Source organism: Scheffersomyces stipitis, chromosome 1, assembly GCF_000209165.1.
Source record: "Scheffersomyces stipitis CBS 6054 chromosome 1, whole genome shotgun sequence".
Taxonomy (NCBI): Eukaryota; Fungi; Ascomycota; class Pichiomycetes; order Serinales; family Debaryomycetaceae; genus Scheffersomyces; species Scheffersomyces stipitis.
In genome coordinates this window covers 1,682,740-1,697,727 of record NC_009068.1, presented here as the reverse complement: position 1 = coordinate 1,697,727, position 14,988 = coordinate 1,682,740, and the positions used below count along the sequence as shown (strand labels likewise).

At 40.6% G+C, this 14,988-nt stretch overlaps 4 protein-coding genes across 4 annotated transcripts; 2 read left to right on the top strand and 2 right to left on the bottom strand. All coding sequences in view use genetic code 12, as the record gives it.

Annotated features, from left to right (window-relative positions):
• Positions 1-95: 95 nt before the first annotated feature.
• On the top strand, positions 96-4,833 carry PICST_66478 (predicted protein; the record flags this gene model as incomplete). The annotated part of the gene is made up of 1 exon (XM_001387929.1): positions 96-4,833. One exon carries the CDS (start codon positions 145-147, stop codon positions 4,831-4,833), a length of 4,689 nt encoding a protein of 1,562 aa, XP_001387966.2.
• A 552-nt stretch (positions 4,834-5,385) lies between these two features.
• PICST_66477 (predicted protein) lies at positions 5,386-6,412 on the top strand. The gene has a single exon (XM_001387928.1). The coding sequence runs from the start codon at positions 5,531-5,533 to the stop codon at positions 6,257-6,259; it is 729 nt and encodes a 242-aa protein (XP_001387965.2). The 5' UTR covers positions 5,386-5,530; the 3' UTR covers positions 6,260-6,412.
• A 127-nt stretch (positions 6,413-6,539) lies between these two features.
• On the bottom strand, positions 6,540-7,289 carry TOA1 (transcription initiation factor TFIIA large subunit (TOA1); the record flags this gene model as incomplete). Its single annotated transcript, XM_001387516.1, has 1 exon — positions 6,540-7,289. One exon carries the CDS (start codon positions 7,287-7,289, stop codon positions 6,540-6,542), a length of 750 nt encoding a protein of 249 aa, XP_001387553.1.
• A 4,134-nt stretch (positions 7,290-11,423) lies between these two features.
• PICST_66476 (serine rich glyco protein) lies at positions 11,424-13,914 on the bottom strand. Its single transcript, XM_001387515.1, has one exon. The coding sequence runs from the start codon at positions 12,946-12,948 to the stop codon at positions 11,818-11,820; it is 1,131 nt and encodes a 376-aa protein (XP_001387552.2). The 5' UTR covers positions 12,949-13,914; the 3' UTR covers positions 11,424-11,817.
• Positions 13,915-14,988: the final 1,074 nt, after the last annotated feature.

Genomic DNA, 14,988 nt, shown 5'->3' with positions numbered 1-14,988 from the left:
AAACCTTTTAGTTTAGACTCTTATTTTATTTACTGTTTTCCACTCGTTTTATTTATTCTTATTTATTTGTGCTGTCTTTTTTTACAACACATCTTCAATTTCCATCGCTGGCAGCCTCTTTTTGCTTCTTTCTTTCTGACTCCAATGGACGTCTCCACCCGACCAGAGGTGGCTGCACCGTATCTGCCCAACAACGGCTCTGTTACCAGTGCCATGAAGCTGAATATGACGGGTCATATAAGCTCCAATAACACGAACGGCATCAGTAACAACAATATTAGCAACAACGACAATATTGCCAGCAGTACCAACGCGAGTAAGACATCCAACGTCAATGGCAGTGTGGCCAGTAGCTTCCACGACAACAATGTGGCTAACATCGACTCGACTTCTACCAACAATTCTACGAAGCTTAATTCCTCTCAACGCTTCAACCAATCGTATGGTGGCAGTCCTTCTTCCAGCTCCAGCAACAGCAGTTCCAGCACCAACAAGCCGAATGTGACTCCCAACAGTAGCAACCACAGCAACAATGTCGACAACGTGATCAACAACAATCTCAGCAATCTTGCCTATTCGTACCAGCCTAAATCGCCTATAAGTAATTCTCAACTTATCAACAGCAACACAGCTTCTCCGAACGGTTCCAGCATCTACTCGCCTGTTACCAACAGGGACTCGTATACGCTTAACATGACCATCGGCTCTCCCCGGAGAGGGAGTAACAAGCTCAATGATGTTCCGCCTTCTGATCCTCGGTTTGACAGATCTCATCTCACAGACAAGGAGTTCATCGAACAGCTTATGTTTGAAAACAGAGAACTCCATGCCTTACTTTCCAAAAAGGAAAACCAGATTCAGATACTTCGCGAACAATGGACAGTCCCTAAAGGCATTCCTGTGACTATCACGTCTAGCTCTGTGGCAGAATTATCTACAGACTCTCTCGAATCTCCAATTGAAAAGGAAGAGAAGACCGAAGAAAGAGAAGCAGTAAAAACAGAAAAACAGGAAAGAGAAATTCAAAGACAGAAAGATAGGCAGCAAAGAGAAATCGAAAAAGAAATCGAAAGAGAAATCGAAAGAGACCGAGTTATTCAAAAAGAAAAGGAAAGACTACAAGAAAGAGAAAAGGAAAGGCAACTTCTTCGAGAAAGAGAACAAAGGAATGCTCCTCAATCTCCTGGCAGACGTGTCTCCATAAGCAATAGTCCACTTCCACCTTTGCCAATCGATGCCGAACAACAAAGAGAAGCGCAGAGTCCACAGAGTCCACGTGATACAAGAGGCTTGGGAGAACGTCGTAAGGAACTTAAAGATCAGAATAAAGATGCTAGAGAGAAATCAATCCAAGAGACTGATGATTCTGAAGACAATCAAAGAGATATTTACAAAGAGACTCAGAGAGAAATTCAAAGTAATCTTCTACGGGAAATTCAAAAAAGAGAAGCACAACGAGAAAATCAACGTGACGCTCACAGAGAAGCTCTTAGGGAATCTCGAGAAAGAGAAAGAGAACAAAGAGAAAGACAAGCTCAGAAAGAAAGAGAATCTCAAACAGAACAGATTTCTCCTAGAGATGCGCGTAATGAATTTCCAACAGATTATCATACCGAAATTCCAAAAGAATCTTTCAACGAAACTCCAAGAATTCAACGAGAAAAAGAGTCGCTTCAATCTCTTCCTCTGCCAGACATCACTAATGATCTGCCTGTGAAGCTGCCTGTAAAATTAAGACAATTAGCACCAGCAACACCACAAGATCCTTCTTCGTCTACCTTTGGAATTCCTCCGACTCCTCAACAGGATTTCCCTCCCAACATCATTACGCCTGAAATTCCTATGCGATCTTCTAGAAGAAGACGCAACTCTACCGATCCTCCTCCTTCTACCCTAAACTCTAATGCCAACAACTCTTCTCAGTCTCCACAGCCTCAAGCTGCTACGGCAGTTTCTGTTCTTGCTCAGACTGCTCAACAAGTGGTAATGAAGAAAGCTTCCATTGTATCTATTGGCTCAACCTCATCCAGTATTCCATCTGCTATGAGTAATGTATCAGCTTCGACTTCTGTAGGAAAATTGGCCAATATTGATAAGTCTCTACCAGATATCGAGCCTTCGAAATCGGCGGCAACCAACTCTGATAAATTGTCCAACGATTTGCTGACTGCGACGACTTCATCTTCCAGCTTGATCCAACCTCTTCCACCACTTCCAACTTCGCCAATCAGACATAACACATTCTCTCCACCTACGATTGTTCTTCCGGATTCGGATTCAAGTCCAGAAAAAGAACAACTTGATAATTACAGCATTGTTTCTCCTGTAGATCTGAAGAATTTCAGTCCTGATCTTGGACAAAATCGAAATTTCCAGTCTGCTCCGGAAAAGAAGATGTATTCACAAGCAAGAGGGAGTCAGAGCTCAGGAAGTTTTAACCAAACCAATCAGTACAATCAGTACAAATCGAGAATAAAGCTACCACCTACTTTACAGCAGCTGGGTGATTCTTCTGTACCACCACTTCCTCCAGCTCCTCCATCTTTGCCTCCTATGCCAGCTTTGCCAGCTCCTCCTACACCTACTGATGGAGCTTCTAACTTTGGATTGAGATCTCCAGCTAACTTGGATACTGGAAATAACGACTCTGTAGTGACGCCTAATGTATTTGGGCTGCAGTCCAGGTTTAACACTCCGCCTTCTCAAGCTACTACCCAATTTTCTAATACTGATTACAGTGCTACGAGGCGAGTTCCTAATACGCCCGATATGTTGGCGAATGGAAAGTTCAACATGAAACTCAACGAAATACCAAATCCACAGTTGGAGGAAGACAGTAGAAGCTATATTTCTTCTCCAATGCATGGCTCTTTCACGCATTCACAAGTTTCTCCGGCTCAATTGAGCACGTTTGACAACAACAACGAAGGAATGAGAACCCCAGCCAATCCAGATTTCTCATCTGGAGAAACTACGTTAAAGCATTCAAACCAGACTAACCAAACTCCAAACTCAAGCTTCCACGTAATGTCATCAAAGAAGGCAGACGAAGACGATACTGCGTTATTTATCAGACCTGAGGATTTCCAGACAATTAACATCTATGTTGTCAGTACAATTAATGTTAACTCACTTAACCAGGCATCCAAGCGTTCTGATGATCCAAATTGTACTATTTCTATTCACGATCGTGAAACTAATAAAGAGATGTGGAGAATTAGAAAGACTTATTCTCAGTTGATTGCCTTTGATGGAGAAATCAGACCTATTATTGAATTCTTTGGTCTCCCGGCAATTCCTGACAAGTCTCTTTTCCTCTCCAACACACCCATCAAAATCGAGCATCGTCGTGCGGCATTGCAGAACTACTTCAATACGATCTTTATGATGCCTCACATTCCACATGTTGTTCTTTATAGAATGTGCCGCTATCTTTCGTTAGATTTCGTAAATCCTCTTGATGATTATAAGAGTGGGGCCAGAAAGGAAGGGTTCCTTGTACGTCGTCACAAGGGTCTTGGATCCAACTGGAAGATCAGATGGTGCCAAGTTGAAGGCGCATATATGGAAATCTATGAGAATCCGGGGGGGCCTTTGATTGAACAAATCAAGTTGAAAGGTGCCCAGGTGGGAAGACAATCTAATGACAACGTAGCTGAAGATAAGGGATATAGACATGCCTTCTTAATTATTGAATCCCAGAAGTCTTCTAAATTGTCATCTTCCTTACCAAAGTATTTCTTCTGTGCTGAAACGGACGAAGAAAGAGATTCATGGGTTTCCACTCTCGTAGAATTCAACGACCTTAGTGACATCACCATGACTTCAGATATGTCTGATTCGATGTTGGCAACACCAGCTAGTAATTATCAAGACGAGCTTGAATATTCAACCAAGAGATATGTTAGCGGAAACAGCATAACTCCAGGACTGGCCCATGTGTCGAATTACGATCAAGGTTCATCCTATACCTCACATTCACAGGAAGACAAAGATTCCAAAGAAAGCAAAAAGAATAAAATGCGAAGTATCTTCCCATTTAGAAAGAATAACTCATCCCATAATCAGTTGTCGACGGATAGTATTTTGGATGAAGTCGATTCTATACCTCCACCACCTTATCCTGCTAATAACCAATCGACTCAACACTATTTGAATCAAATGAATTTGGATGATAATGTTGCTAAGAAAATATTTGGCAGAGAAATTGAAGATGCCTACAAATTATCTAATACCGAAACTTTAGGCAGAGTTGTTCCAAGTATTGTGGCTAGATGTTTGGACTATTTAATCAAAACAGGCTCAATGTACGAAGAGGGTATTTTCAGATTGAGTGGGTCTGCTTCTACAATCAGACAATTGAAGGAGCAGTTCAATACTCAATTTGACCTTGACTTGTTTGAGTCTCCTTTGAAGCCAGATATTCATACAGTTGCTGGTTTATTGAAGACGTATTTAAGAGAGTTGCCTAGTCCAATTCTTGGATTGCATCCATATAACCATCTCAATAGTGTCATATTGCACAATTCAACTTTGCCTCCTGTCTCGTTGGCGCTAATTTTCAAAGAGTTTATTAATGATAGAAACAATGTGGACAAGATTCACTATGATATGTGTTATGTGATCTTTAAGTTCTTGAGTCAGATTATTGCCCAGAACCAGATAAACAGAATGAACTTAAGAAATGTTTGTATTGTGTTCGTTCCTACGTTGAACATTTCGCTTGAAGTTCTCAGCACCTGTTTGGTTGACTTTGAGTACATTTTCGAGAATGGCAAGCCTACGCCGGACAAAGATAGAGAAGTGCTTGACTTGCATATCCCTAACTTTTGATAGCAAAGTTACAGTTACCGAACTGGGTCCACAAAGGCTGTTTCTTGAATAGCTAATGACAGTAATATTTTCTTTTAATTGTATTTACGACTTCCCATAATGACAATTAATCTATTCTTGTTTGTATTGTATAATTTTAATCTAACGATATTTTAATCTCTCATCAGTAAAAGAACAGCCCCGTAATGACGACAATATACGAGACTTGGCCTACGTCAGATGAGATGCACATTTCCTGACTATAAATCCCTAAGCGGCTATAGTATACGGGCATGATGACACACAGCCTGCAGCACGCATCGAATGCAAATTCGATGACTAGTGGATCTTCTTTGTGCAGGGTGCATTTTTTTACATAATATGTCATTTTGCATCTTTCGCGGCCTGACTGATTTGCGATTGCGCCTACGAAAACCATACGATGGAAATAGTTGCAATCATGTATCATTAACTGCTTTTCCATTTTGAAAAAGTATATAAAGTAGTTTAAATGGAACGTAGTAAGAGTGTAGGATGTTTTCGAGTATTCATCAATACAATTTCAATTAACAACTAGCAATATTTACTACTGCGATTAGTGCTGATATTAACACAGGATTACTATTAGCCCTACAATACTAAACAATTATTCAATAGTACTATTTCGATTGACCAGTACTATTCTTCACTCAACACAAGCTAAAAACTACTCATCATTATGTACGGAAGAGGTTACGGTGGTTACGGAAGAGGATTTGGTGGTGGATATGGTGGCTACGGTGGTGGTTACGGAGGTGGCTATTCAAGATCAGCCTATACGTCTAGAGCTACCAATAGTGCATATCTGAATGGTACCAGATCCAGAAATTATAATTCAAATTCAAGCACCACAAACAATAGAAGTTCGAACACAAACTCAAACTATAACAGAAGTTCGAACACCAATTCCAATTACAACAGAAGTTCCAATTCGAACTCCAACTCGAATGGTTATGGAAACCGTAATTATAGTAGTGGAAACTCTAACTACAACAACTCCAACTCCAACTCCAACTCCAACTACAACAACAGAAATTACGAAAGGCAAAGACAAGAACAACGAGACAGAAACAGATCCCGTCGTATGGCCCATGGTTTCATGATGCAAAGAATGTTCAGAAGAGCCATGTTCACATCGATGATGATGGGTACTGTGGGCGTTTTCATGGGTAGCAGCTGGAGAAGAAAGAGAAGAGAAAAGGAACAGATGGCTCAACAGCAAGAACAAATGAACCAGCAACAACAGATGATGAACCAGCAACAGCAGATGATGGCTCAACAGCAAATGCAAATGAGCCAACAGAATGGAAATGTTCCACCTCCAGTTCCACAAGTTGTTTCTGACGAGAAGTACGAACGTCCTCCCCCTGCTTATTCTAGCACTTTGAACTCTCCTGCCATGGCTTGAAAACTATGAACGAATAACACTTCATCACTTTCACTTCTTATAACTGCATTTCCAGAGGGAACTACCTAACTATTCATTTCTTTATCGCTTCGTTTCTATAACTTCAACAACATTTACCTACACTTAAATAGATGAATTCACGATTAACATTTCAGACTCGATAGGATGAATTTTTGTATAATAAACTAAACATACTGGCAATAAATAATACATTGAAAAGCAATTCCTAACAATACTACTACAATTAGCACTATTAATAATATCGCTAGAAATAAACAAACTACCATTCGCTTTCGCCTGTAGCCTTGTGAAACACGTAATCCTTGCCATCTATATTTGCAATGCCTTCCTTTAAGTTTGATTTCCACTTATTTTTAATTCTTTGCACCTTGTCGTACAAACACAACATGATTTGGCCCACCTGGTCACCATCTTCGTCGTCCGACTTTTCGCTCTCCAAGTCGTCATCTAAATCGGAGTTGATGTCGTCTGAGTCGTTAAATATATCGTCATCATCATCGTCATCTTCTCCAAACGTTCCGTCAGCCTGGACGATCCTTTTCTTACTTTTGTTTTCATTGTCGCTTTTCTTTAATGCATTCATGAACTTGTCAGCACCATCGGTGTAGATTGTAAATTCGAAGGTACCATCAGCCTGGTTTATTTTGGGCAACATCAAGCCGGTATCATCTACGTCATCCTTTTTAGTTATATCTGGAAGCTCAATGCCAATTCCACTGGACACAGTGTTATACGAAAGAACATCACCATTTACAGTCGGCAACTCAAGACCTGAGCCATTCGAGGCAGAGGCCTGAGATACTTGTGGGTGTTGATGAATATCGGCGGCGTCGTCCTCGTCCCAGGAAAACTTGGCCACTTGTGCCTGTGACAACTTTTCACACCATATTCTACGCAAGTCTTGCAACGTCGACTCGTCTATGCCACTGTCTTCAAAGTCCTGCCTTGAATCGTTGATGACATCCTCGATGATGGTCTCGTAGAGCTTGCTAGCCTCGTTATTGGACATGATATTTGACAATAGATAAGATATTCAGTAATTAAGATAAATGAATATAATCAAAATGGTAAGGTGATTCTCAATGAAGATAATTAATGAGCGAAAACGAAAGCTTAATAATACTCAAATATAAGACACCTAAAAGTTTGATAAACGAAGATATCACTTTTATATGATATATGCTTTCCAATATGATATGATATCTAATAGTTGATAAAAATGAATTTCAAATATTGACAGTAAAATCGGATTTATAACTTAAAAAAATACTGTATGATTCTCAAAAGGAACGGATCGAGATTGACTGTTACTCAACACTAATCAATTAGTTATCAATAATGATGTAATAAAAAGTTGATAAATATTATAATTATACAATAATGATAAACTTCTCCCAGGAATGATCAACTAATGAACTCTTTTGATTGTTACTAATACAAAGATCTTGACTATGGCCACTTTTTCCGCTATAATTCCACTGTGATTAGGTACTCTTTTTTATCCACAAAAGACTGCTGTACACTAAACGACTATACACAAACAAACAAATATGATGGAATATCGGGGTCCAAATTGATTGTTGTTTAATGAATGATTTCAAGCTGTTGCTGGCTTCAGTGACTTCTTTCTGTCGTTGGAAATTGCTGTTCAATTTATACTGAGAGAAAGTGATACAAAATTCATCATCACGTGAAATTACCCGGCCAAAGACCATTTTTGATATATGGGTGCAAAATGGCTCCAACTATTTATGAGTTCTCTAATGAAGGAATTTGAAATATGCTTGCTGCCCGCCAACAAACTTTTTACGTATACTACTTATTCCCTAATTTTCTATTATTATATCTCTCTATACAATCAGTATCTGTTGCTTCTACCACCGTTGGACCTCTTCGGACTCAATCTTCCACCCAGATACTGCAACTTATTGACTTCGAGAATTTCCGTAAGCTGGCGGATTTCTTCATCACAATTGTTCAACTTCATTCTCAACAACTCGTTGTCTCTATCAGCAATCTTTCTTTCCCGAATAAGTCTGTCCTTCTCTTTTTCGTAGTGCAGCTTAACGTCGCCCAATTTCTTGACGTGCTTTTCAGCGTATTCGCGATGCAAGTAATGTGCCAATCTCTTGACCTCTTCATCAGACTCTTGCTTAGTCTGGTCAACTTGACGCTTAAGCGACTCCACTTCTTCCAAAGCATTGGCTCTCCCATTTTTCAATTTGGCCACTTCAAGTTCAAGAGCTTCTATGTCTTCCCTGTGTTGTACATCTTTCTTGTTCACAGCATCCACCAACTCGTTCAACTTGGCAACGTCTTCGGCTATTATCTCGTCCTTGTTCTTCAGTTGAGCCTCAGCCTTTTCATAGTCTAGTTTGAGATTTCGGTTGACATCTTCGAAATGGTTTACTTTGAATTCAAGTTTCTTGTTTGCACTTTGTGCTTCATGCAAACTTTCCTTCAAGCTTTCAATTTCAGATACATATTCGGCTGATTTGGCCAATCTCTTGGACACTTCTTCCTTCTCCCTGTGAATGTCTGCAATAGTTGTTTCCAATTCGACAATCTTAGTATTGGTCACATTTTCGAAGTCTTTGATTAGTGACTCATTTTCACTGTTAGCAGCAAGTAACTCTGAGTTCTGTTTAGTCAATTCTTTGACTTTTGCAACGTAATACTCTTCCTTGGATTCAAATTTCACTTGTAGCTCACTATATAAGTTCTTCTGCTTTTCCAATTGGTTCCACGCATCCTCTTTTTCCTTCAACAACTTTTCGATTTTTATGGTATTTTCGATGTTCAAATTGTTGGACTCGTTGAATTCAGATCTCAAGGTTCGTAAGTTAGACTCCGTATCTTGCAACTGTGCCTTGGTTTCTTCGTATTCCTCTTTCTTTGTATTTAACTTCTTTCTCAAGTAAGCAACTGAATTCTCCTTGATCTTGAAATTCTTGGTTAGTGAAGCGAGCTCTCTTTCGTTATGCTTTAATTGAATCGAGAGAATATCCTCGTTGCTTATCAACTTGTTATTCGACTCCTTCAAGTCTCGCACTTGCTGTTCCAATTTCATTAACAAGTCGTTGGCTAAAGTCAACTCCTTACTCAAAGAAACTATACGTTGGTCCTTTGCCGAAATTTGCTCGTTCAACTCGGACGACTTTTTATCGTATTCACTTCTCATTTTAGATATCTGTTCAAGTGAAAAAACAGGCTTCGAATTGGGTGACATGAGGAAGTTGATAGTTGGTTCGTTAGCAAGCTTTTCACCTTCAAGAAGGTCCTCATCTTCATTGCCATTCTCGTCATCATCATACTCATTCCTGTCTTTGTGAGCAAGTTTGGGCATGTGGTTCTTTAATGGACTAGTGGCATCTTTCAAATCTGACTTGTTGTTTGCCGACTCGTCATCAGCATCGTCCACCACAAGAGCTTCATTTATTCTAACTAATTGGTTGGTGGCAGGACTTCGTGCGACAGGTTCTGTTTGTCTCTGTGGAGTTATGTAATCCAGATTAGACTCCAATCTGATGATCTTGTTCAACTGTGTGTGGTTGTCGGAATTCATGCTATTACTGAAAGTTTTACCGTTAAATGTAGCATTAGGAATTATCGTCTGACTAATGGTCGTTTCGATTCTTCCGTAATCTTCAGGGTCGCTGTCGCTGTCATTGTCTATTACATTGACATTTTCGTCGGCCACTTTCGAAACTACAGGTGAAGATTTGCTGGAGCTCAATTGGCCCACCAAGTCCTCCTTAAAGAAAGCTTCGTCTACCTGCTTCAGATACTGAGAGGACGTATTCAGAATGTGGTAGTCAGTTGCTTCATCAGCGTTGGTGACAACTTTTGCGATCTTTTTAGATGAGCCAGAGTCATGGCCGACGTGTGATTGACGCTTGAGAGGCGAACTATTATCGCGAGAGTCTTCAACTACTACAATGGAGCTATTGATATCGATTCGAGGAGTTGGGGAACTCTCAAAAGGATTTCTGTTTTCCTTACCTGTATCGTTTTTGGACAACAAGCCATTCAACTTTGAATCCAATCTGACCTTTGCTCTTTTAATACTATCTAGATTTACGCTTTTGTTTACTCGAGGTTGAGTCATGGGGTATATGGCTTTCTTGGATGTAGAAGACAACAACGGAATTGTTGTAGGCACTAATGGAGTGTTGACCATAGACCGTCTGTTAGTAGCATGAATTGAAGTTCTTCTGGCATCGTGCTTGGCAGATAAGCCATGAGGATGATGAATGACTACTTCTGGAGTTCTGTGGTGTTCCGTGGCGATCTCCTTGTCTACTGGAAGTTTCACGGGCGAGAAGGTTTCGTCGAATATGACCTTTTCATTGCCTCTAGTGGGCGATTGTGCTGATTTGATGGGTGAAGACATATGAAAATTCTCTCTACCTGATACAATATGATTAAATGTTAAAGGGCCGTGTATGACGATATTTTAGTAATAGGTATGATTTCGGCTCTGATTCTATTATGATAATTCAATCCTTCAACAAAAATGTTGAAATGTACTCAATAGTAGGAACTTCTATAGGATACGCTAGTTTAGTATGACTCTCTATACTATTATAGTATTGTATGGTTTCCTATAGTATGACAATTGAAAACAAAATACAACACTTTCCAAATAGCAAGTCTGATCAACCAGTTGTCTCTGATACGATGTGTTTGTTTCTGTTTTCAAATTTAAAAACAAAAAGAAGTTGGACCAAGACTTACGCGTCGTGGCTACAGTGTGTGTCGTGGTAAATTCCGAGATCACCAAGACGTTCTTAATTTCTGATTTGTACAGAAGAAAACAAATACTGCTTGACTTTTCGAGTTTCGTGACAGAAACGCGTTCACGAAAATTTTGTTCGCCAATGTTTGCTTTTCGCGTTGCTAATCACAATCTTTGTTACCGCGTACCCCGCGTGAAGGTGCAGAACGAAAAATGCATAATCAATGGGTGCAAAATCAGAAAATGACGTAGTGCTAACGGACTGCTGGTATCTTCCTGGGTAACAGGAAGCGAAATCAGAACAGCTGATTTCATTAATCGAAGTGTCAACGAAGAAGAATATTGATTAAAGAAATGTGATTACTACTTCTCAGGCCTCTTAAAGGCTCCTACAGCATGAAGTTTCTCAGGATAAGCGTTTATTGAAACAATGTGTTTTGGTAACACCCAAAATATATAAACCATGAGCGGGAAATGGTTATGAATCCGTAGCCCGGGTAGAAATATAACGGATTTTAAATAATTGTATAAAAAAAAGATGTGAACTCTCCTAAACCTAGAGTTGCCGGATGTATGTGATGTGGGTATCAAGATAGATGAATGATGAAGGGGTATCATGAGATGACGTGAACTCTCTTTCGAGAGGGAGAACAAAATCAACAAAATAAGCTTACGCATTGAAGATGTCTAGTGAGGTATATTGACAGAGCTGCGAGTGGTCTACGTTGCCACTCTCATCTCTAGTCACTGTCCATATTTTACGTTAGCTTCGTAGCTAGAAGGGAGAGATGCTAGTTTCTTAGAAAATTCCTCTTTTGAGCTTCTCAAGCAAGGAGGGAGTCTCACTGGCAATAGAAGTTTGCTCAACAGCAGATGGAGCGCTAGTTGTGTAGATAGTCTCGTTCTGTGGGACTACAGAAGAGCTGATGTAAGAGCTAGTTGGAATGTACGAAGACGACTCCTCAGAAACAGATGAAACTGCAGGAGTAGAAGAAGCAGCAATAGTTGTAGTAATAAGTTGAGTGCTGGTGACTTGAACTTGGCTGGTAATAGTAGTTATATTGCCACCGAAAGTGAATTCAGCAGTGATTGGGTATGTAGAAGTGAAGTAGGAAGTAAGCACAAGGTTGTTGGTGGTGGATGCAGCACCAGTGGTGACAGTGACAGTTACAGTAGTTGGTTCACAGTACTCGACAGACGAAGTTTCGGAGACTGGGAAAACGGTTACTTCAGTTTCAGGAACTTCTGTGACATCTCCATCTGATTCTGTCACAGTGATAAACCTGGTAATAGTAGAAGTGGTTGTTTCTTCTTCGTCCAGAGTAGAAGCAGGCACAGAAGATGTCGTCAAAGTAGAGAGAATAGTGGTTGGAGAAGAAGTGGTCACACCGTCAGAAGTGATTGTGACATACTCAACGATAGTGGAAGTGATAACGACTTGACTCTGGACAGCAGCCGCAGAAGTATCATCCTCAGCTACAGAAGCAACGGTTGCAGAGGACTCGGCAACTACCTGGGATTCAGAAACAGAAGCAAGGTCAATTGTGACCGTACTAGATGGAAGAGTAACAGTAGTATAATCATCAATGGTGGAAGTCAGAGTCCCTGGTGCAGAAACAAACTCAGCATCTACGGAAGCTGAAGGATCTGCTGGAGCAGCTGAGGATGATACACCAACTTCAGAAGAAACTGGGGAGCTAGAAGAAGCAGGAGCTGCAGCAGAAGATACAGAAACTTCCGATGAAGCAGCTACAAGTTCCACGGCAGATTCAACGATCGAAGAAGGAATCGAGGAAGATTCACTGAGAATTGAAGAAGCAAGAGGAGCCTCGGAGGAGGTTGCTGGAATGGTTTCATTATCGAATCTCTTGTTGGGGATTACTACAGCCGAAGCAGCAGCCAAGAGAGCAAAAGGAATGTAATAACGCATTTGGATAGATTGCAGTTTTAGTGTTGAACCAGATTTGGAGGAAGCTTGCTAACGAGTGTCAGAGAGATATAGAAGACGGGTATGTAAAGGAGTGGACGCGATTAAGGTACGCAGTGTCTTTATATCAATATTGAAGTAGTTGGAAGCTGAAAGCTGAAAGCTCAAAGAGTGTGGAAACAACAGTGAAAGTGAAAGTTTGTGTGAACGAAATTCCAAAAAATTAGAAGGGGCCAATTTCACCAGCACAAGGTGGAAACCCGTTTCTCTTATAAGGGCTCTACGGTCATCGGAGTATGTTTCATCTACCTATTCTGCCCAGGCTTACTAGAAAAGAATGGCTGTGAAAAAAATTAAAAAATTATTTTTGTTTATGTAAACAGCAAGGGATGTTTATGCACAGTCTAAGTTCTTTTTGGCGCCCTGCGCGTTGTTTGTTTGCATTAGGTGCGTATTGACGGATATTGAGTGCCAGTGATCTCGTCGCGTTGTACAAACAGATATTCTGCCAGGGCAACTAGTTGGTGGCCACGACTGTATGGGGCTCGGCCGTTTTAACCTGGTATGGTGCAAGTCAAAATGTTGGATTCTGAAACGTGAGCACTGAGAATGTCACCAAAGCCGCAGTAAAATACTGTTTGAAAACGTCATGCGAGAGTTGATTAGGTTAGGTTAGCCTTTTGTTGAGCATGTAACCAGCGCCAACTAGCGCATTTAGAGACTGAATTTCACTATCTAGCCTACTTCGTAGTTAGCTCGGGTATTAGCCACATGGGAGCTAATTAGACTAGCAGTCCCTACGCTAACGACGTCTTCTACACCGCCCAATGGAGGCAGTCCGCCGTTACTTATTCCAGCATGAAACGATAATGACTCCAGTCCACAGCTATTCTCCTCCAAAGCATGCACGGATGAGGTTCAAATAGCCGGGCCAAACTGGTTTCAAGTATATCCCAAACATAACTGGTGCATTCACTCGCCTCAGAAGCAACCTTTACTGCTTGCATAGAGTGGTTGAGTCCTAATTAGGCCAAGTTGCTGCCCTAAAGCTTGCCTATTTCACCCAAAAGGTAAAAGGTGTCTGTTTATGGGCGCAAGGGCAAAGGAAGTCCCTGTTGTTATAATCCCTTTATCTGGCATTTGAGTAGCTTCATTTGTGCCTTTCTAGCACTCATATGACTTGCATCTCGATATTAACACTGTGCCAAAGTTGATGTGCTGTTTGGGTTTTCCTACAACAGGCTACGTAATGAAATAGTTCGTTTTGATTTATTGGGCGGATCTGAATAGTGTCATAGTAGCTAGTTAAATCTGTCGAATATTGTTATGAAAACTCGTAATTGCTTGATCGGTAACCTTTGTGCTTTAAGGTTTCGATTTCTGTAGCGTTCTCCCGACAGCCGTTCGCTGAAATTCCGTCAACGCTTGTCAACTTCTTCGGAGCCTACACCCGATCGTTTCGAAATGTCCCTTTCGAATACCATACCAAGCTTAGCCTTCTATGGGTTGACTTTCGGCTAGAGAGAGAGGCTCATTCCCTAGGCTGATGACTAAAGCATACATGGACCAATAGATGGAGCCGCCCCACAGAAGTCTGGTTATTTATTTGTATGTGGACTTCCCTATACACATCTTATATGTCAACCTTCGAGGCGATATCGTGAATATACAGCCAAACACTGGATAGTTAGAGCTTCGTTGGCTTATTGCACGTATGGTGTAGGATAACTGAACCGAGCCGACGGTGGATCTCTCTTTATCCCTTTTTCTATTTAGTATGTTATAGAATTAGCATATTATATTACTAGCATGTTATATCTAGTATGTTGGCTTCTAGTATCCAATTCTTCTTCATTCTGTCGTTGTCAACAAATCTCTACAGAAGTAGAGTTTCTGAATCCTATATGAAGCTGTTGAATTGCGCATTTTAGAACCGATGCCGATACCGTTGGTGAAATATATGGTGAACAGGCAATTGCGATGCCATCACCATCACCTATATTTGTACCAGTCAATATGGGCAGTATCTCCCGATAAGCTATC